We start from the raw sequence: 24,017 nt of genomic DNA, 5'->3' as shown, positions 1-24,017 counted from the left end.
AAACCACTGGAGCTTACATACATTTTAATAAAATTCCAGCATAAGTTTTTTCGACATTTCTAAAATGGGAGGTCCAAACGTTTTTAGCAAATTCATAATTGACAGCTGTGCATTGACAATCGTGAAGTCAATTATAAAACGCTTCTATATGCGGCAATTTTTCCTCATATAGCCTCGAGATGGAATTTTAGAACATTTCATCACCTGGAAAGGTGTTTGAGGAGAAGTAAACTATTGAAATCGTCACTTTTTTGTACTTGATGAGTTGACTAAGGGATATGGGGAAGAAACTACATGAATCTAGGAAATGGATTTTATTCAAGTATGTTTTGCCATATTCAATCATTTTCCATTTAAATTCTCAGAGCAGCAAGTTCCCAGATGATTTGGGTGTGATGTTATAAGAAAAAGACCATCTACCCAAGTGTCATCTACAACTTCACCTTTCTGCAAACGTGCCAGCACTATTAATATGAATTTCAAATCTTAGTTTGAATTGTGCATTTAAACAGGTAGAAATATTGCTGCCTAACATTTGCATTTTAAGATTGATGTGCCACCCCCCGAAAGTTACTCCCTCCCTATAAAATAGGGTTACTTAAATGTTCATGATCGTGGACTTTCATATCCTCACTACCCTAAACAAATTTTTATTACAGACCCAACACATATCACTATTTTTAATGGCCAACTCGTCTTCTGGAGATAGAGCTATTGGATAATTTGTATTGCGCAGCCTCAAAATTGACTTATTGGCTGTTTTAATAAGTGCAACCATAGCTGTGCCTACACAATCTTCCCCACCAAATGTCTCAAATACCTCTACAAATTGCATAGTATTGCTCGAATATCTTTGCCAGTGAGCAAAAGAGACCGAAATGACTTCATGTTCTTGAAGACGATTGGAGTTTGATGGAACACACACGTCCATGAATTTAATCTTGATGTCTAATTCCACCTTGTCACTCTACAAGAGTGAATTCCGGAAATTGTTAAACCGCAAGATGGCATGGTCACCCAAAACTGTTTCCACAAATGGGCACCCACGACGCTTACAGTGGCTAAAGTGGAGTTTCAATTTTAACTCTTTGTAAAATCTAGAGAGACTCATTGGACAATAATAGCGTGAAGTGTAATCTTTCCCTTGACTTGAAATCCCAATTAATGTGGGAGAGAGGAAAGAAATGAACCGAGTCCAATTGAATCAGTGTCTTTGGCAGGCTCGTAAAGAAACCATAACCAGTGTTTCACCGATTCAATGGAAGGAGCACTTACTGAATGTATTACCCCTTTTTTATCTTTATTTTCCTCCCTCTTCATATACGGTATCATACTGTAATACTGAAACCCCAATCTTTAAATCCTCGTTGGCATTTTCAAAACTATATATCCCCTTAAATGTTACAGGAAAATGTCCCTTTAAACAGTTAAAATCTATTTTTGGAAACTCTACCCCTCCCCACCCCTATTAATGGCCAAATTGTCCAAATGCGTCTTAGTTGCATCCTGAAATGGCTTATGCCCTGCAACGAGGACTGAATACTTGAAGCACTCTAAGCCCATATCAAAACAAAAATGCTTTAAACCTCTACAGCCCTTTAAATCAGCATTATATTTTCTAAAATTACCCTCCCAAATCCCACCTCTTAAAACAAGTTCGTTTTTAAATTTTGTCATCTTTAAACCGAAACTTTCTGTAAAGAAAACTACCGGCCCACTCCCATCTTCATTATGATTCTCCACCCTATCTACTCTGCACAACGCCCTCAAAATTATGCAAGTCCGGTGAAGTATCTTCATTTCCGTTTGTTGGTAATGCGAGTACACATAACCCGTCTTTTCATTTAAAAATATTTTTGTTGCGATGGATGATTTCACAGTGTTCCTACCTGCCACCTCCCGAATGTGTTTTTCGAGAAATGCCCTAATCTTGCTGACATAGGATTGGGCTACGTCCAAGAGCTCTGTATCGATACTACCCCTTGTAAAAGTATTGAAAGGGCCTCATAACTCAGCTCTAGAAACATGAATTTCCGCAAAGCGGTATTTACTAAAAATAAATCGGGTAACAAAGGGGATGAGCTGGCACCACTTTGTTCTAGTTCTCTCATATCACTGTTAGGGACAGGAACCTGTTCTTTCGGTATCCTCTTGACCTTGGTAGGTGGCAAAACTATGGGTTCTATAACTATCTTAGTTCTATGACTATCTACCTTTGTTCTTCTGCCCTAGGAATGACGCATGGAGAAATAATAGATAGACTTATCTATTAACAAATGAACTAACATGTTTTTTTTTATACAATCCTCATAAGGGGGTTAATACCAGTTTTGCCTCTAACTCTGTTGGGCTATCTTTCTTAGTTTTTTCTGCAATTAGCCATGGCTTGATGTCCGCAACTATTCAATTTTCATTCAAAATCAACGGAGTGTGCTACGTCGACGGGATCCGTATGGATACTGCTACTTGTAATAGTATTGAAGGGGTCTCCTACCTCAGCTCTATCAATCAATATTTCAATCAATCAATATTTATTAATTCAAATAAAAAATATGCAAAAACAATATTATGCCCCAACAGAGAGCAGAGCTCGTAAGGCTGGGGCAGCACAAATGCATAAAAAACACAGCGTCTCGTCATACTAATAATTCCAAAAGGAGAGAGAAAAAACTAAGACAAATAAACCATACGAGAGAAAAAAACATACAAGGTAGGAAATCAGAGAGGAGGCCACCCCAGCGCAAGAACACCACAGCAAAATACATACTAAAATCTATTAATAATCAATCCCGACATCGAGGCAAAGAATTATTTTCGAAGTATTTTTTTTTTCAAAGAAAATCGACCTGTGAAACTTCGGGACATTTCTACTAATTTAAGTTTATTTGCAATATGAGGAATTTGGTATTTGATTGAGAATCTAGCTCTTTCTGATTTGATTGGCGGAAGGTGATACTTCTTGGAGCAGATGCAGGGGGCAGGAGAAGTGGGAGTCCCAATTATACCCAAATCATGGAAATAATTTGCTGAGGATTGGATATCATATCACATTGTCTTATGCACGTCCTTCAACTGTTTGAGATTAAGTATATCGAGAAAAATATATAAAGTTTGGGTTTTTGACAGATTTTTAAGTCTCGGAGGGCGATGAACAAAAGCACCCAGAATTCTAATTGCTTTATTTTGAATTATCTGAAGAGGTTGCAGATGGACAATAAATGTGTTGAGATAAACTATGCGGCAATAATTAAGATATGATTCAATTAGAGAATGGTATAAAACTTTAAGGATGGAGAAAGAAAACACCTGTTTCAATCTGTGAAGACAACCTAAGTGATGGGCAAGTTTCAATCTCAAATAATCAGAATGCTTACGGAAAGATAAAAGCTCATCGAGAATAACCCCAAGGTAACGAAATGAATGTACTCTTTTTATCCTACTTTGATTTACAATTAACTCATCTATGGTAATTTTATTTATCGTCCGTTGTGACCACCCGAAAATCATGAAATCAGTTTTAGAAAACTTCGGAGCTAGGCAGTCACACGCAAACCGTTTATTCAAAGATTTCATTGCTGTCACCATTTTCTCAACCAACAAAGATGGGGTTTTAGCTTTTACTGTTTCAATTTAAAGTTCAAGGTGAATGCATCTATCTCAAAACCGGATATTTATGAACGAAATCAAACGAATAAGCTTTCTCAGTGATCTTATGGATATTAAATTTTAATCCCAGTGAAGCTAGTAGGATTTTGAAAAATTTGGCAAAAGATTGGTTTTAATTAAAACTTGTCTGACTGGTTTACTCCAATTCCATTGCTGGATAAAAAGATAAATAAGGAATTAATTAGAACTTTGATTGATCGATATTTCTGATTGAAAAAGAGAGTAAAGAGTATATAAAGAGAGAGAGTTGTTAACTTTGGGAACGGTAGAAGCGCCGCATTACCCGATAATAAGCGAGCAGAAGAGGGGAATTTTCTTGTCGCAAGGGCCGTTGTACCTGCCGGGAGTGGTTTCTCCCTTAAACTGCGGGGATCAGGTAGCAAGAAACTACGCTGCCCTCACTTATTATTGACATTGCGAAAATGGGTGATAACCTAGTGCGGAATGCAGTGCTGAATTTTGTCTCAAGAGCTATGATAGCAGGTGTAAAAACAAATGTTTTTACTAGGCAAGGACTCGAGTTTTTCAGCCGTGAAGCGATTCTAGAAGCTAATCCGTCTTACTCAGTAGTCTTGAAAAAGCCTCCTCCTGCCGTTGCTACCGCAGAAGAAAGGAAAAACTTCCTGTCGAATATTTGTGGTGATGCTTTGAATGATGACGATTTTGAACTCCGCCGAGGGAAGTACGAATGGCGCCTCGTAAGTAAGAACAAATCTAAAGCAGCAGTACTAGCAACATCTATTAACAAAAAATCGCCTGAAGCACTGGCAATCGTTAAAACTCCCACTTTCATCGGTATGATCAAGTTTGTCCCAGCTCAAATTAATGGTGACGAGCTTAAAAGAATTATACCGAATTGTGAAAAAGCTGATCAATGTGGCAAAACCAGATCCTTCAAATTATACTTCTCATCCCGCCAGTATCTGAACCACGCCATAAAAAACCTTCCTAAAATTGACTTGGAGCGGTACCCCATCGAGGAATTTATCTTTCTCCCAAAGCGCTGTTTTAACTGCCAGAATTTTGGTCATATTTCTGCTAATTGCTCTAGCCGGCAAATTTGCTCTCGATGCGGAGAAGTAGGTCATAGTTCTAGCACCGACCAGTTCTGTGGAAACCCTATAGCACGCGCCCTCTGCAAATCAAAACGCCACACTTGCCATTCCTTCAAGTGCCCCAAAATAATAAAAATCGTCAATGAGCTGAAGCGGCCCAATGTCTAATAGCCCAGCCTGTGTCAAAATTGCGTCATGGAACATGAACGGAGGAGTCCCCAACAAACCCGCCATAATTCAAAAATATTCTGCAGACTGTGACATTATGTTTATACAAGAATTTATGCTCTCTCCTCACAATATTTCTCTCCTAATGTTCTCGCACGAACTTACTTTTTACTTCGAGCCGGCAAAAGTTTGGTCTTTCGGACGCCCCTCCGGTGGCTTGGAAATTATTTGCCACCCGTATATTGAAAGTAAGGTGCTATTTACGCATGATCACTTCTTGGCTATATCTTCCGGCAGTATCGCATTCTTCAACGTATGTCTTCCTTCAAACTACCATGATGACAAATCGGAGCGAAAGTTTATGAACGCAGTTCACGAACTAGCGAAGTGCCTGAAGTCTGTGACCCAGAGAGATTTGCATTGCGTAGTCATGGGGGACTTCAACTGCAACCTTCTTGACAGCAAGTGTGCCCGTAGTCAGCTTCTAAACGGCATATTTGATGACAAACTTATCATCCTCCCAAAAAACAGTGATTACTCCTACGTTCATAATTCTGGGTTCGTTTCGAACATGGACCATACGGCCTGCTCTAAGAATATTAACGGAAGTGTAACTGTTCTAAAATACGCTGTCTTCGCTGATCACTTACCCCTGCTACCATCTCTAAGCATAAAACCAGCTCTGCGTCAACCCAAGAACGACAAGTGGAAAGTAGTAAGTGAATGGGATAAAATTAACACTACTTTGTATCATCAGGTGCTGAACTCACTTCTTGTAAAGATTCGAATCCCCTTCCATTTACTCCAAGTGAATTCGAATTTTGATCCCGCGGATGCAAGAGTACTCATCAATATATTTTGTGCCGAGATTACTCACTCGCTTCTCGTAGCTGAAGTCCTGTTAACTCTAACATCCAGTCCTGTTAACTCTATCCATTTATGGACTAAACGAAAATTTGACAAGCAACTGAAAGCTCATCGTACCAAATTAAAAGAAGAGTACTCCTCCAGAATCGTAAGTGACCCAAAACTAATATGGAAAGCCCGGTTGAGCGAACCGGTCACGGGAAAACCCCATGATTTGATTAGTGAAAAAGATTGGGAATCGTACTTTTCCAACGAATTCAGTGCCCCCGACCCAAATATGTTTAATACCTTCGTAAACCGGCTAGAATCGGTATTATCCAGCCAGTGTGTCCCTGATTTTCTCGTTACTTACGGAAGCGTACATGAAGCTATTTTAAAGCTGAAGAAGAAAAACTCCCATGGTGTAGACTAACTGTGCGCGCTAAATCTGCTACACGGTACTACTATGCTTCTTGAATATCTGACGCTGCTATTCCAGATTATTTTCACCACTCGTATAGTGCCTGACTCTTTTTGTGTCCGTTTGCTCTCGCCCATCCTTAAAAAAGGGAAACCAACAGACCAATGCTCTTCGTACAGGCCAATCAATGTTGTTCCAGTGCTCTGTAAAGTTCTAGAGATCTTAGTCTCAAAAGAAATTCAATATTCGTGCCGAACGCCTGACCACCAGTTCGGTTTCCGACCGGGTCTGGGTTGTGCTTACGCTCTTTTCAGTCTTGCCGCTATTCTAGCAGATTCTCACAAATCTGGTGACCTTATAGTGATTGGTGCTTTTGATGTGAGTAGAGCGTTTGATTCGTCGATTCACGCTCAGGCCCTTTTAGCCGCTTACCAGCAAAGTGTAAACCTCCGTGTCACTAGCTACTGTACGATATGTATTGCCGTTTAAAAGCGCGTATAAAAATAGGTAACCGCATCACATCAGTGGTTGTTCCAGTAAAGAAAGGTGTCCGCCAGGGTTCATTACTATCACCAAGTTTGTACAATAACAGTGTTTTAAATGCCCAGGCATGTGTAAATGTTTCATGTATCTCCAAGAATGTCGCTACTTACATACGCGGACGATCTATTAAATCTAAGTCGGTCTATTAGTGGTCTGCAATCGAATTTCTCGATCTTGCGTGATGAATACCGAAAGATCGGCCCGGCTTTCAATACTTCTAAATCTGCAGTTTTTTTTTCAACGATAGTCCTTCTCAGCCTTAACACCTCCTACTGGGTAATGAGTCAATTACCGTTTCATCTCACGTCGTGTATCTGGGTTTACCCCTAGGCCGTAACCTTAATGAAACTCGTCTACTGCTCGTCAAACACGTCGAGAAAAAAATCTCTGCACCGCGTATGGGTCTAACGTCGACAGCAGACTCCTCTTATGCCGAAAGTATCTCGCGAAAATGTATAACGGTGTCGCACTGCCGCATATTCTATATATTGCGCCATTTCGAATTTATTAACTGACACCCAAAAACGCAAGCTCCGGTCCCTTTATTTTAGGTTCGCGAAGTTCCTGCTGCGATGCCCCTTTTGGACGAGAAATACTTATATGATTGATAAACACAGGATTGCAGACCCCAGTATCGCGGTAAACCGGTTGATTTCTATTTTCCAGGCAAAATGGAACCACCCCTGGCTTAAACATTTCTACAGTTCTTGATTATGTATTTTTCCATGTTGTGTTTTAAATTTCTCTCCGTTTTTCTTCTCTTTTTTTTTCTTTTATTGAATTTTTTTGTTTCATTTTACTCCGTTTTGTTCCATGTGAAAAATACGGGTAATAAATTCAATTCAATTCAATTTATTTATAACCTATCTACAAAAAGAGGGCGGAACGCCCTTAAGATGGAGTAATAAGAGAAAAAAAAGGTACAAATAAATACAAATCAACACAATCAAACAATTAAATAAGTAATGCTGACCATGGGTGAGACACTATCGACATAGAAGAACGAAAATCATGAAGCCTTTTATCAATAATAGATGTAGGAGAAACTAGGCGGAATTTGTTCACTAAGTAACTATTTCTAGTCCAAGGAGGGTAAAAAATATTTTACTTACTTACTTACTAATTTACTGTCACAGCCTATCATCTGCAAAAATTACTGCTAAGCTATTATCTTGGGGTAAACCCCTGGGAGGTCAATTATATAGATCAAAAATAGTATTGGCCCCAATACTGATCCCTGGGGGATTCCAACATCATCAATAACGATATGGCTTGATAGATTTCCATTTATTTCTACCTGAATTTTTCGATCATGCAGGTAAAGATTTTATTAGATCTAGGCCTTTACCTCTAATACCTGTGTTATTAATTTTTTCCATCAAGATTTCATGGTTTAGCGTATCAAATGCCTTTTTTATATCATCGAAGAGAGCAGACACATAATTATCATCATTTAGTGAATCATTAATCTCTAAGATTAGCGCAGCAATAGCTTGTTCAGTGGAATGACCCGACCTGAATCCAAACTGATTTTTAGTAAATAAAAAATAGGATACAATTCTTTTATTAAAATAGGATACAATTCTTTCTTGAATAATTTTTTCTAGAACCTTGGATATTGGAGAAAGAATAGCTATTTGGCGGTAGTTGCCTACATCTATCTTATCACTTTTCTTAAAAATTGGAATAACTCGTGCAGATTTCCATACTTCTGGAAAGATCCCTGATGCTATAGATGCGTTTAATATATGAAGCAATGGAGCATGGATTACACAAGCAAGTTCTTTCAGAATATTTGTGGAGAGCCCATCTAGACCTAAGGAATTCCCATGTTTTAACTTCGTAATTACTTTCTGGAATTTACCGAATGTAACATGGGCCAGGAACATGCTAGAATTTTCGGATGACTGTAGATAATCTTTATATGAACCAAATAAAGATTCAGGGGATTTCAGATCAGCAGTACAACTAAAATGGGAAAAGTAATTACAAAAATAATCTGCAACAACATCCTTCCCCTTCAATTCAACACCACTTTCATTCATGATCACTTCAGGATGTGATGTCTTAGTATTATTTCCAATTTTTTCCTTGATTAATTTCCATGTAGTCCGAGGTGAATTCGATTTTTCAAATGAATTTTCATAATAAATTTGTTCACTTGTTTTGAGAATTTTAACCAGCAAATTTTTATAATTTTTGAATCGCGGTACATTATGAGCTGAGGGGGATTTCATTTTTATCTTATAGAGTCGATTGTTTTCCTTGATAGATTTTAAAAGCGATAAACTTATCCAAGGTTTTTTGGGTGAGTTTCTTTTCCGGTAAGTAGCTCTAAATGGGCAATGAAGATTCAGTTTTTCGTTCAGAATTCGATAAAATACATCCAAAGATGTATTTGAATCATTCTCGTTAGTAACTTCACTCCAATCTATATCGCTTAGACTAGATTTCAGTTCATTCATTTTACTTTTGAAAATTTTCTCTTTTTCATAGGGTTTTCTTTATTAGCTATCTTTTGTGCTCTGAAGTCAGACATTAAAATACAATGATCAGAAGTATCTTCCATAACCATGAATGTAGCCTCACATGGATAAGGTGCAAAAATGTTATCAATCAGTGAAAAAGATGAATTTGTATTTCGTGTCGGAATAAAACATACTGGGCTCATACCATGTGAAAGGTTACATTCTAAAAACTGAAGGACATTTCGGTCAATCCTTTGCAGGCTTGATGGGAGGCATCCTATTAAGTCAATATTTAATTCCCCAAGGATAAAAAATGGCATTCGAAGATTTGATATCATGCTTAACATATTTTCAAATTTGTCAATAAAGTCTGCCATGCTAGATGAGGGAGGACGATAAATTACAGCAATTATTAAATTATTTTCATTATTTGTTAAAAAAATTCAACAATACAGCTTTCAAAAACCATCTCAGTATTCAGATATAGAAATTCTTTTCTCAGTCGTGCCAGAATATAATTTTTAACTAGTATTGCTAAACCACCTAGCTTTTTTTTATTTCTGCTTACGTGAAAGAATTGGATATCGCTAATATTAATTTTATTTGCGGAGTTTTCATCTAAAAATGTATCACAAACCCCAAGAATATCCGTTCCCGATTCAAATAAAAAATTTCAATCGTACCATGCCCACTCCTCCAACCACGACAGTTCCAAAAAGATATTCTCCTCATATTTTGGTTTTATGACCTATTTCATGAGAAAACAAATATTTTTTGGGGGGGGGACTAAAATAGAGTTTAAAATTTCATTATTATCGTGGGCTAGGGGAGTTTGGAATACATTAATAAAGAGAGCTGATTTTATTTCAAATTCTTCCAGTCGAGATGCTGGGATCCCATGAGCTTGATTAACCATTATCGTGCATTGACCTCACGGCAAGGAGTACCCCCCCCCATGCCTCTCCAACTGAAGAATAAAAGCACTAAAAATCACAGATAATTCAACATGAAATACGAAAGAAAAAACAACACGGGAATCCATAGACACTGTAAGTACCAAAATGCAACAACCAAGCAAACACTCTCTCCAAACTACAACTAAATTAACAAAAAAGAAAAAAGCACACAAAAAACTTTCTTCACTCGTAATTTTTTTACTACCCTTCATTTCATTCAAATTATCCCTTCGCGTGTCGAACCCAACCTTCAAACAAATCAAATACAGAAAATAACTGAAAAAAAGGAAAAAAGGAAAAAATTTCACTTTTCCATAGAACTTCCAAATCCACCCCTATGAATATCAACTCTATGAGGGATATGCGCCAAAACTGAATCCATAAAATCCTTATTTACTTTGTCAACAATCACTTTTAGAGGCTCAGTGTTTGGACACTGGCGTATACACAAAAGTGGTGGGATCAATTTCGTCACACAAACATCCCCACGATTAATTCCACTGTTGACTAATTTTAACCTCACAGCAAATAATTTTCTTCAAACTTCTCTAACCTGTTGCAGGGCATCATCTGTCATAAAGATATTAGAATGCTCTAAAATTTACTTGTTTTTCAACATCCTAGGGTTTTTCAGTATACAAATTCGGGGTTCTTTTTTTGCAAGTTCCGCTTTGATAAATTGTTTTTCGCGGTTAATGTCTACCACTGAATATTCAAAATCCAAATTCAAACAAATTCCATCAGTAATTACTTTTTCAAATGTTTTTTTAGCTGATTCTTCATCATTAACTGGGACATTCCAAAGCAATAAATTTTTTCAGTATCTCTGCTTTCTATTCTCATAGTTCTCCCTTTCAATAAAGATAACTCAGATGTTAAACGAACATTTTCTTCCGCTAATAGAGATAAATTATTTTTTATCATTTTTGAATCACTTTCAACAGTAGCTATTCTAAGTTTTAATTCGGAGCCTTCCTTTAGGGAGGTAGCAACAGAATTCTCAAGGTGTGATAATCGAGATTCGATGGACCTATCTGATCCAGATAAATCATTCGGAATTTCAGTGTTTGACTGAATTGTGGCCAAAATTGTGCTAATATTGTCAGCTAACGACCTCAGCGAAATATTTTCTACTCCTCTTGAATCGGGCGAGCTGGAGTCATTCAACTTTGAATTATCCGATGCCGATACAATCGCCATAGCTTGTTCTCTCCGTTTGACCTTCTTCCTTTTTCCAACCATTCTTAACAGTAAGTACAGCAACAAAAAGGGGTTGAAGGGGAAACAAAAATTGTAAATCACCTACCTTAAAAAGCTTTATCTAAGCTTTAAATATAACCACGGCAAGCAGCTTTAATCAATCTCAGTCCAGCACTACTATTATAAAAGCTTCAATTTTTCTTTTCCCTTTTTTTTCAATTTGTCATAGAAAATTCACTTCCATTATTTAATCTTCCGATCAATCTTGGCTAATAAATGAACAAAAAATACATCAAGGCAGGTACGGACGCGCGTTAGTCTATTGTTAGCCGGTCGAATTCATTTAGGTGATATTTTGTTACAACAGAATAAATTTAGTCTCTAATTGATTCAGAATATAATCCTTTTTCCACGCTTGTTCATAGACTGGTTATTAATCCTTTTGAGAGAATGAATAGGTCTTAACAGGTCAGAGACTGAAAAGCAACTGAAACACGAACATTCTGCAAACGGTGCGGAATCGTCTAAAAATTTAGCGTCGGGGTCAAGATCCGTCACTACAGAGCCTACATCGAAATTGGGGTAAAGTATATTATTATGGCTCACCCCCACGCTACAATCCCCCTTAGATTCACTATTCTATGGTGGTGTATATGAATTGACACGAAACCTGATGTTGCTGTAAGTGTGTGAACCTAGAAAATAATAAGAGATTATTAGCTCATTGAAACACTTCATCCTGTGAAAGAATTTATATTAGGTCAAAAAGAGAATAGATAAGAGTGAGTGTTCGGATGTATTGAGACAATATTACCACCTAAAGGTCTAATGACCACACATGGACCCTTAGGGTCCACTGCCCACAGCACTACCAGTTAAGAATGTAATGACCATACATGGAATCTTCTGCTACATAGCCCACCAAACTACCAGTTATGAATTTAATGACCATACATGGACCCTTCGGTTCCAGAGCCCACCACACTACCAGCTATAAATTCAATGACCAGATATTACAACAAAAGATTTCCCCCTTTACGTTTTAGGTAATATAATATTTTGAAGAGTCTTAAAAACTTACTGAGGAGGAGTTTATTTCTAATTCTACTTATCCCAAGAAATCCATCCAGAGATCCTTGAGCCAAGCTGGTTCATCATTATTGTTGGCCTGGATAAAGAATAAAATATCTACTCATTTGTGGTATTTATGATTTTAAGCTGCGAAAAGGATAATAATCCAAGGCTCCTCAAAGCCTCTAGAACTAACGGGGACCATAGGGGACCCATTATTATGCTGAAAAGGAATATTAATCTAAGGACCCTCAAATCCCCTTTTCAGAAAATTTTCAACGCTAGAATGGAATTATTTTTAGTTATTAGTATGAAAAGAAAGTCATATTTTTTTAGTTATTTCCCTGGTGTCTCCCCTCATAGTGAGGACCCGTGGTATTTCCCCTCGTTATTAATCTTGGGTAACGCCCCTCAAATCTCCTTCTTAGAACGCAGAGTCGTCAACAGCAGTTTCTTAAAATCATGGTGAAAAGGTTCCTATAGTAAACTAAAAGGAATGTGTTACTTTTTAAAGATTGGGGATAGCATTAATAGCTTCCAGAAATTTTTTAGCAAAAAGCTTTTCAAGGAAAGTATTATTTTTAGGATAGGGTAATAGCATTCACCCTTCTCTCTCAAAGGCAGGCTCTCTAATTGTCCTATTATCTCATGCTCTTACCTTGCAATAGATCCTAATATTAAAACGTTACCTCTAAAACATAAAGCTTTACAAAAATATATATGATTTGCACTTACTGTAAGTCTGGCAGCTCCATCTTAGCCGGAGGGTGCAGATGGGCCCTGCAACATCTTCATAAGGAGGCGGGAGGAGCAAAGAAGGATCCAAATCTTCATCATGCATTGGGGCCGCGGAAGGACCGGCAATTTTGCCATGTATAGGGTCCACAGGTCTTGAAGATCCAGCATACATCACGACTGAAGGTCTTGACGTGGGCACGGAGGAGCTGCCAATTTCGACATGTATAGGGATAGCGTTCTCATTGTATTACAGAATCCTCGGCTTCTTTGCCGGAGGAGGGTATTAGTCCAAATTTTCCTCAAAAAGGTATTAAACTTCAGTTTTTCATGCTGTGAAAAACTGTAATGAAAAAACATAACTCGCCCTATCGATGCTAGTAAATCCTAGTTCTCACGGCCCGCGAGGATAAAACTATTTTCAAAGAAAAGTAAAAGAATTCAATCTACCTAAGTATTTTTTATTCCTCAATTAACTTTTTTTGCTTTTATTGTTACTACAGATGTTTTACGCAATGGCGATATTTAAACACTTCCTCCTTCTTTATCATTGTCAGAAACCCTTTCTCTCCAACTTCAAATGTAAACTTTATATGCGAGTATTTAAGCTTAGAAGTAGTTTTCACGCCCCGCGATGATAAAAGTAGCTTTTTCAAAGAAAATTAAAGAAACAGGTTTAAAAATTTGGTATTATTCAGCTGTCCCTTGGGTTTTGGTGACTATTTAAATCGTGGTAGAATAGGTTTAGTACGCTCCTCAACCTTCTCAGGGCAAGTATGTAGACCCCTGTCTCATTTTCTAACTCGAAATAAGCTAAACTTGAAATTTATATGAAATATGTATAAAAGGGGCACTCTAGAGGGAAACTTTTCTCTGTTGCCTAGGGTTACAACTAGCAGGGGGGGAATCAAATAATTCGTTATTACTGTCGAAAAAAGACACTTGTTTGATATTATTTTGTATGATTAATCTATTCCTTTGATTAAATAAACAAAAAACTAGTATTTTTAACTGAAAGTAAGGAGCGACATTAAAACTTAAAACGAACAGAAATTACTCCGTATATGAAATGGGTTGTACCCTCCTCAACGCCTCGCTCTTTACGCTAAAGTTTTTAATTGTTTTAAAAAGTATAATTGTGGTAAAGAGTCCAACTTCAGCGTAAAGAACGAGGGATTGCGGAGGGGACAACCCATTTCATATACGGAGTAACTTCAGTTCGTGTTAAGTTTTAAATTCGCTCCTTACTTTAAGTTAAAAAAAACTAGTTTTTTTTTATTTAATTTCTGAACGTTTTTGAATTAATGCATGTTTGATTTTGGCTCTCCATACATAAATTATTAAAATGAAATTTACATATTAATTCTTTTTTTCGGCTAAATGGCTTTCTCTTAGTTTTGATCAGACGATTTTGAGAAATAAGGGGTGGGGAAGTAGGCCTAGTTGCCCTCCAATTTTTCGGTTACTTAAAAAGGCAACTAGAACTTTTAATTTTTAATGAACGTTTTTATTAGTAAAAAGTATACGTAACTTAAGAATTAACTTACGTAACAAACTTTTATATTCTTGTATTTTGATTATATATATGAGAAGTTTGTCCCCTCGTTAATACCTCGCTCTTCACACTAAATCTTAAGTTTTGTCCCAATTCTTTAAGAATGACCCCTGAATCAGAAAGGCCGTAGAATAAATAGATGCAATTACTAAAAATACTTTAGCATAAAGAGTGAAGTATTTATCTCCTCCAAAATACCTCGCTCTTTATGCTAAAGTATTTTTAGAACCCCTCATATGTGTAATAATCTCTGTTCGTTTTACCTTTTAATGCTACTCCTTACTTTCAATTGAAAAATTTTTTTTATGTTTATATTTTCATTGTTATTTTTTTTAATAGTCATGCTAGAAAATCCTGCTCCCTTTTCATTGAATTTCTCTTCCCCCATGAAATATTCCTCCAAGGAAAGATCCTCCCACATAGCCCCCTCCCCTCAACCCCAAAACACCCCCTGAAAAAGTGGGTACACTTCCCAATAACCATTACTGTATGTAAACATTTGTCAAAGTTTGTAACTTGCAGCCCCTCCCCCAGGGACTCTGGAGGAGTAATTCATCCCCAAGGACATAGTTATTATGGTTGTTGACTATGCGGAACAAAATGGCTATCTCAAAATTTTGATCCGGTGACTCTGGGGAAGAAATGAGCGTAGGAGGGGGCTTAAATGCCCTCCAGTTTTCTTGGTCACTTAAAAAGGGTACCTGAACTTTTCATTTCTGCTAGAATGAGCCCTCTTGCAACACTCTAGGACCACTTGGTCGATACGATGACCCCTGGGAAAAAAACAAAAAACAAAAAAATAAAAACAAATAAACACGCACCTGTGATCTGTCTTCTGGCAAAAAATACGAAATTCCACATTTTTGTATATTGGACCTTGAATTTTTTTCTATAGGGTTTTCTGATACGCTGAACGCGATGATGTGATTTTCGTTTAAATCCTATGACTTTTAGGGGGTGTTTCCCCCTATTTTCCAAAATAAGGCAAATTTTCTCAGGCTCGTTACTTTTTTATGACAAAGACTAAATTTGATGAAACTTATATATTTAAAATCAGCATAAAAATCCGATTCTTTTAATATATCTTTTAATATCGAAGTTCCGTTTTTTAGAGTTTCATTTACTATTGAGCCGGGTCGCTCCTTACTGCAGTTCGTTACCACGAACGGTTTGATAAATATATTTTTGTAAGCGCTAGATTTCCTAGGCGAAAGCAGCTGATATTTGTTTGATAGGTTTCCTAAACTAATTATTTGCGAGCTGTCTGAATGCATTAATTTTAAACCGGGTGTCTCCCCTCCTTTTTAAACGCACTTGTCCAACAGAAAATTGGAGTTTACACTATCAAAAGTTTAATGCTGGTTATGCCTTTCTTACGAATCCGCTTGAAAGTGGTTCAAATGAATTTTAGCGAGTAAATAAGGTTATTCTATTATTGCGACGCAATAGCTGGATGGGAGGGGTGTTTTTTAGATTGAAATTCAATGGAGAGAATTAAAGTAGCTCAAATTTAGTTATACGTACCTGGAAGGAGTGGGGGAAGGAGGGCTATAGAAAATGAGGCTTACCTGTTGGTATCTTTGAGACACATCCTTTTTTTAAATGTTGAGGTTTGTCTTTTTCAGAATATAAAACAAGACTGATTGGAATTCTTTTCTAATAGCCGTTTTTATATCTCCCCCTGGAGACAATTGAAGTACTTGTTTTCCACGTTAGAATCACAGAAGATGTCTTCCAGGAATTAGCAGGGATTCTTTGTCCCATGAAATCAATAGTCTCTCTAACTGCTCTGCTCCTAGAAAGTGGCCAAAATTTGCTTGCACGAAATGGCTGATATATATTGTCATGATAGAAGTAGTATGCCCTTACTTAGAAGGGCCCCCCTGATGGTTTTTGAAAGAAAATCTAGGTTTGATGGGGGTCTCGTGGGTTATCAAATTAAGAATCTTAGAAATCCTATGATAAAAAAGGCCCCTGAAGGTTTTTTACAGGAAATCTTGACTTGGTGGGAGGTTTGAAGGTTTTTTCAAAGTACAATCTTAGAAATCCTGAAGTAAACAAGCCCCTGAAAGGTTTTTAAAGAACAATTTTAGAAATCCTGAAGTAAACAAGCCCGCGTCCTCGTAGTTTTTTTTTTTTTTAAGAGACTATCAGGTAAAAGCCAAGGAAATCCTGAAGTAAACAAGCCCGAGGGTTTAAAAAAAAGAAACTCTTAGGTAAAACACAAACAAATCTTGATTTAGCGGCCCTTCTAAAGGTTTTTAAAGAAGAATCTTAGAAATCCTGAGGTAAATAATTCCGGAAGGTTGTTTTTAAGGAACATTCAAAGAAATCCTGAAGTGAACAAGCCTTGGCCTTAGTATGGTTTTTTTTAAAGCAACTATTAGGTAAAACCCAAGGAAATCCTGAAGTAAAGAAGCCCTAGCCCTCGTAGGTTATTGAAAAAGAAAATATTAGGTAACAACCCAAAAAATTCTTGATTTAGCAGGCTCCCTGAAGGTTATTTAAAGAACATTCAAAGAAGTCCTTGGGTAAAGTAGCCCTGGGGGTAAAGAAGCCCACTGGAGGTTTTTAAGGCAGAATCTTCGAAATCCTAGGATAGAGAAACTCCCTGAAGGTTTCCCTCCACGCTTAGGTTTTTCAAGCATAAGAACCATAAGAAAATCATTCCCTATGACGTAAAATGCTCCGGCTGGCTCCCATTGAATGAAGGGTTAGGGCACCACTTGCACTGCGTGAGGTCCAGTTGTGTGTATTAACGTCTTGAGGGGCTAGTAGCCCTAATAATTTAACCCGTATGGTTGACTTGACAACTGAAGGTAGGATGCTACTAGAAGGCAGTCCCCCTTATCTACAGAGTAATTTATATTTGTGTTAAATTTTAAATTTGCTCTTTACTTTAGTTGAAAAACCTTTTTTATGTGTTTAATTGCGTTTAATAAATTTCTTTAATAAAGTTTTATGGATACAATACTTTTGATATTGTTTAAAAACGATCAATATTTCAATAATCTCTATTTGGATTTTGATGGGTAGCCAAACAGTTCGTGATAACAAACTATAAGTAAGGAATGACCCGGCGGCAGTTCCCGAATTTTGATACCAATAGATGTATCAAAAGAATTGGCTTATTGTGCTGACTCCATATATGTAAGTCTTATTAAGTTTAGTCTTACTCATTAAAAGCTACAAGCCTGAGAAAATGTGTCTGATTTTTGAAAAAAAGAGGAAAGACCCCTTAGAAATCACAGAATTCTAATGAAAATCAAACTATCAGAGTCAGCGCATCAAAGAACCCAACTATAGAGGTTTCAAGCTCGTTTAAGCAAAACTGTGGAATTTGTAATTTTTGCCCGAAAAAAGATCACGGATGCGTATTTATTTGTTTTTTGTTTTCCCAGGGGTGATCGTATCCAACCAGTAGATCTAAAATGTCAGGAGAGGGCTCATTCTAACAGAAATGAGAAGTTCTAGTGCCTTTTTATGTGATCAAAAAGACCGGAGGGCAACTCGACCTCCTCCCAAGGTTGATTTCGAGATAAGTGTTTTTGTTCACAATAGTTGAAAGACCCAATAGCTACGTCTTTGGAGATAAAATGACCCTGGAGAAAGGTTTTAAGCTATGAAATGTCCCCAGTATTTTATTTGTTATCGGGAAGTATGCATACATTTTTCGGATGGAACGGGGAGAACACATGCTCTGCTGGGAGGATTTTGCACGGGGAGAATTTTCTATGGAGAGGGAAGTTTTCAGGGGGTGAATTTTTCAGGGGAAATTAGGTGAATTCGCCAGAATTCCTATACAAAATTTCTTTATATGTGTTGCTTTCTCTGTACCGATTCAATTTTACGCGTGGAGGTGTTACGGGCTATTTTACGTGGTGAATATGCAGTGTGAAGAGTGAGGTGTTGAGGAGGTGGGTAACCTCCCTAATATACAACCTAATATACGGTAGCCTCCAAGAAAAGGGATGGGACGAAAAATTCGCCAATTATAAAACAAATTCAGTATAAATATAACAAAGTGACATGAACAGTGGTCAGACCACTGAATTAGAATGTTTGTATTCTTTTTAACAGTAACCCCAGACGGTTCACCGAAAAGGACAATCTAAAACAATTTTTCATCCTTCATCCATATAACGTACCCTAGCCGCCTCAACCATTCTTCCTCTATAGCCCCAGAAAGCGAGATTGAACCATATTTTTCGTACAGCCTACTATTTGAAATACGGTCAGTCAGCCGGCTACCCAGACTATACCACAGGCAATTTCTCTGGAAAACATCAAGTAAGTCTTCATCCACTTTTTGGAGCGCCCATGCTTCAGAGCCATATTTGACCACTGTCATCACTGTACCTTCCAATATTCTAATCCTGGTTTTTAGACTTATCTTCCTATTCTTCCAAACTTTTTTCTAACCGTGAAAAAAACACCCTAAGCCTTGGTTATTCTACTTTTAATATCTTCACAGCTCCCACCGTATTTACTAATAATACTACCAAGGTAAGTGAAACTTCCAAACTAACCAATCCTTTCTTTAGTCAATGTCACCTTTTAATCTCCTCTTATTCCTAGCCTTAGCGGCTTCTTATCATTAATTTTCAAGCACCCTTTTCTAGCACCGTGAGTTTGCAAAACTTCTAAAATTTCATTCATTTGGCTCACACTTTCATCTAGGATGCTTTAATCATAGTATAATTCTCAGTCCAGGTCAGTTTTCCTCCCCATTTGATTCCGTTGTCCCCCATTGCGTTTTCCATGCTCCTTAAGACAATATCCATTACAATTACCATATAAAGGGGGATAGAACATAACTCAGCTGAAATCCTGATTATCAATCCTGAATTATCAACCTAAGAGTGAAAATTTGGTCGACACATCCTCTACTTGTTCTAAAACCGCATTGTTCTTCTCTTAAAAATTTGTCTACAGCATCTCTCAGTCTAAAAAGTATCATATTGCTAAGTAATTATTGCTAAGTAATTTGCTACCAATGGAGACCAGACTAATGCCTCGATAGTTAAAACACTCACTCTCATCACCTTTCTTATACAGTGGTCTAATTAAGGCTATCAAAAAAATCGTTAAACACTTCCCCTTTTTCCAAAATCATATTCATAATCTTCAGTAATCTATTTCTAACCTCAGAGCCACCATATTTAAGAAGCCCATTTGCCACACTATCAGCACATGGAGCCTTTTTATTTTATAATCCTTTTAGTATTGTCGCTAATTCTTTCTCACAAAAGATCTTCCTTCACATCCAAGGTATCACAGAGTCTTTCATTTTCCTATTTATTTTTTCCTGCAACTATTTTTCGGCTTAATACATTCTCACAATGTTCCGCCCATCTCTCTTTAACTCTTTCCTTATCACTAATAGTGGCCCCGTTCCTACCTTTAACTGGGACAATTCAGGATTGACTACTCCCTCTCAATTTATTAACATGCCTGTTCAGAGTTTTATTCACCAATAAATACAAAATGGAAATACAATACTCTTATTCCCCCTCGAAAGGCTCCATGGCCAGGGACACAAAAGGGGATGACAATATTTACTAATATGCCGTCTAGCTAAATCTCACAGATCCTCAGTAATTTTATTCATGGCCTCCACACCAAACCTCCTTAATACATATTTTAAGCTTTATCCACTTTCTTTATGTTTCTTACGTTTTCATATGATCCATAACTCTGTATGTACAAACCCCTTCTTATCTCTATTAAACATAAAGCTTTTTCACTAATCTTTAGAGCAGCAGTCTTAACTTTCTTCCCTAGGACACCATCAGCACAAATTATTTTTCTAAAATTATTCCAACCATCTTCAACATTGTCAAACTTTAAACTCTCAAATTTAGTATTCAACTCTTCCTGGAAATTTTCTTTCAAATTTTCAAACTGGAGTCTATCAACATCATAACTTTCCAGGAGGTAGTTACCCTTCCGAGATTGCAGCTTTAAATTAACCCTAGACACTACTAGATGATGGTCTTTACTTTTTACGTTAATAACACCACCCTTATATACCCTAGTATTTTGCATTGATCCTTCCAGTCTTCGGTTTACTATAGCTTAATTAATAAAGTTTGCTTTCTTACCGTCACATGAATGCCATGTCAACATATGGGCCACCATATTGGTTACAACTAAATTGTTATACCTACAAAATTGCAAAAGTTAGTTGCCACTGCTGTTTTATTTTCCTAATACCAAATTTACCTAGGCTCAGACCATCTATCCCTATGTCTACCGACCTGGGCATTAAGATATCATAGTAAAAACACCAGTTTTCTCCCCGGGACCCTGTCTATTTATAAAAAAAGACAGAAAGAGAAAGGAAGACTGTTTTTTCTACTTTAGTAATTAAGATAGATAAGTATTTAAACGAGGCCTTAACCCTACTTACCCATCCAACTATAGGTAAAACAGCATAGCCATGCACATTTAATCGCAAAGAACAGTCCATGGACAGGTAGTCGTGTCGTCAGTAAGCATAGGTCGTCGAAAACTGAATGCTTAAGACTATAAATCGAACAGTTGCAGTTACTTTAAATGATAATTCTTTGCGACCAACAACTGAACTATCAAATTAACAACCTGGACCATCAATTGCAGCAACACCAATACGGGCAGCTAAAGCAAATGCCATTGCTAAATTGTCTTAAGTAATCAAAATCCAAAAAACGTTTCAAAAATGAAAATGATAAGCAAAGATATGGGCGGTTAGAAAACATGCAAAAATGGCAATTAGAACGTGTAAAAAATGAAAATCAAAAGCAAAGACGCACACGGTTGCAAAGTCATACGATACCAAACATTTGAGCGAGTCAAAGTTCGGCGGTATGTCTTTCATAATGACAAAAGACAAGCCGAGGCAAAAGAAGTTTTTGTCCCACCACCTGAACAATTAAAAGAAACAAAGGTTCGGCAACATGTATTTCATAATGCCAAAAGGCAAGCCAAGGCAAAAGTTGAAGGTCTAATAGACAAAAACGCAATTTCACAAAAGCACTACTTATAATTTAAGGTTCATTTGGACGTCACTACATCCAGAAATGGCTCAAACTGTCAGCGTTTAGAATACAAGTGACAGTGAGAATTCATTTATAGAAGCCTGCCTTGTGCCCACCGTTTACAAATTTCGATAAGCATTGGTCTCATTTTTTCTTAAAACAATAGGCACTTGTTAATTATACGGAACACACCCAAGAAGTAAAGTTAAACTAATCTTAATGAAATATGCCAATTAATGATTAGAATATAATACTTTAGTTAATATAGTAATATATTGTGGGTTATATATTTACATGTTAGGAGTGTGTTGGGGTAAAGTGACCTAAACTAATCTTACCCCCACCCACCCAATGTGCAAGTATACTTTCTTTCACCCGTTATTTGTCTTTGTGGTATGAAACTGGTTTTCACAGATCGTGCATTATCTTTATTATTACTAGTAAATTATCCTTAGCATACTTTCATCCCCAGACCTATCCTCAGGTTTCCAGAAAAAAACATAAAAACTACCTTAGAAGTGACAGAAATTTGACGAAATTGTGGCAAGACCCAAGGTTAACAGTAACATCAAAACTCTTCACCTACGGCTATGATAAAACACGGTAATTATTACCAGAAAATCAGTTTATTAGATAAATAATATAATAATTATTAATATATGTTATCTTAGTTACAGCTAGTATACAGGCTGGTATTGTGGTGCTTGCTGGTAAGGTTCTGGCTGGTATGGTGGTGGCTGCTGTGGATATGCAGATGGTTGTTGCTGATGTGGCTGTGGATATGGCATCGACTGATATGGCGGTGGTTGCTGATATGGCTGTGGGTATGGTTGTGGCTGTTCATACGGCATTGGCTGATAGAGTTCTGGTTGTTCGTAAGGCATTGGTGGGTACGATTGAGGCTGTGGGTATGGCATTGGCATATATTGTGGAGGTGGTGATGGATACTGGGGAGGTGGTGATGGATACTGGGGAGGTGGTGATTGATACTGGGGAGGTGGGGATGGGTACTGGGGAGGTGGGGATGGATACTGGGGAGGTGGGGATGGATACTGGGGAGGTGGGGATGGATACTGGGGAGGTGGGGATGGATACTGGGGAGGTGGGGATGGATATTGTGAGGGAGTTGGATATGAAGGTGCCAATGGAGGTAGTTGCGGCAAGTCTGCCTTTGCTTCTACTGAGGCTTCAACAGATGCTTGCGCTGGTGGTGTTGGAACCATGTAAATTACTGGTGTAGCAGCTGATGCCCCTGCACTTGATGCAGAGGAACCATGTTTTTTCTTTATGACCATCATTTTCAGGAAACGTTTTTCCCGACTGTGGATCTGTTCATCCTCTCCTTGTTCTAGCTCATCCTCTTCTCTATCTGCCGCAGATACGCCTATCACCAAAGTCAACAGTAGCTACAAAAGAAAATATGAATCAAGGACTCGTACAAAACCTCAAAGTGTTCATCAATTCATCAGGAGTTCATCAATTATGCACCAATCCTTATTTTTTGTTTGTTAGTAGTTTCTTTTAGTTACGTTGGATCTGTTGATGTTTTTTTTTCTTGTATTTGTTATGACAAATTTCTTTGGAAAAAAAAAATACTAAGAAAAAATCAGTGTTTTTTGTGTATACTTGGGTGTTTGAATAAGGTCAGTGTTATTACGTATATTTTACGCTTTTTTGACATCTGTTTTACTAACAATTTCCTGCTAGCATATCTCGTGGCTCACACTTTTTGCTGACATATTTGTTGGTTACATTTTGAAAAAAAAAAACGTATTAACTTTGTGAGAAGTCTTAAAATGGGAGTTTTAAATCAACAGACAATATTTGAAACCTTTAATCTATCTTAAAGTGTAGGGTGAAACCGTGAAATATAAAAATTCGTCCTGAATCATTTCTTAAACTAAAAGGCCTGATTCTATTTTTATCTTTTGATCTTTTTTAATCCTGGGTTTCCAATTAAGTTAATTTCGTGAAACAAAGTTATTATTAAAGGTTTTACTAACAACTACAAGCAACAATTTTCTGTATTTTCTGTATCAACAATTTTCAGGTATTGGATTGTTAATAAAATTGTTTCTGAAGTTCCTTTACTCTGACAGCAAAAGCCCAGCGTTCAGCAGTTTTCTTATATATATATATAGGGAGGGGTTGCAAGCTACAAACTTTGACCTGTGTTTACATATAGTAATGGTTAATGGGAAGTGTACGGATGTTTTCAGGGGGATGTTTTGGTTTGGGAGGGAGAGTTGAGGTGGGGGGGTACGTGGGATAATCTTTCCATGGAAAAACTTCTCAATTGGGAAGAGACTTTCAA

General features: G+C 37.2%; 1 protein-coding gene across 2 annotated transcripts in view; it reads right to left on the bottom strand.

The window, feature by feature from the left end:
* Positions 1-22,310: 22,310 nt before the first annotated feature.
* The window catches only part of LOC136029719 (uncharacterized), a 39,023-nt gene continuing 37,316 nt past the window's right edge, over positions 22,311-24,017 (bottom strand). For both annotated transcript variants that reach the window (XM_065708230.1, XM_065708224.1), the window contains one exon: positions 22,311-23,109. In XM_065708230.1, coding sequence (XP_065564302.1) covers positions 22,381-23,109 — 729 coding nt within the window. In that variant the 3' untranslated portion in view covers positions 22,311-22,380. The remainder of the gene's footprint in view (positions 23,110-24,017) is intronic.

This window comes from Artemia franciscana, chromosome 1 (genome assembly GCF_032884065.1).
Source record: "Artemia franciscana chromosome 1, ASM3288406v1, whole genome shotgun sequence".
In the NCBI taxonomy this organism is placed as follows: domain Eukaryota; kingdom Metazoa; phylum Arthropoda; class Branchiopoda; order Anostraca; family Artemiidae; genus Artemia; species Artemia franciscana.
The sequence above is the reverse complement of the archived record's forward strand: the minus strand, read 5'-3'. Positions and strand labels throughout refer to the sequence as shown.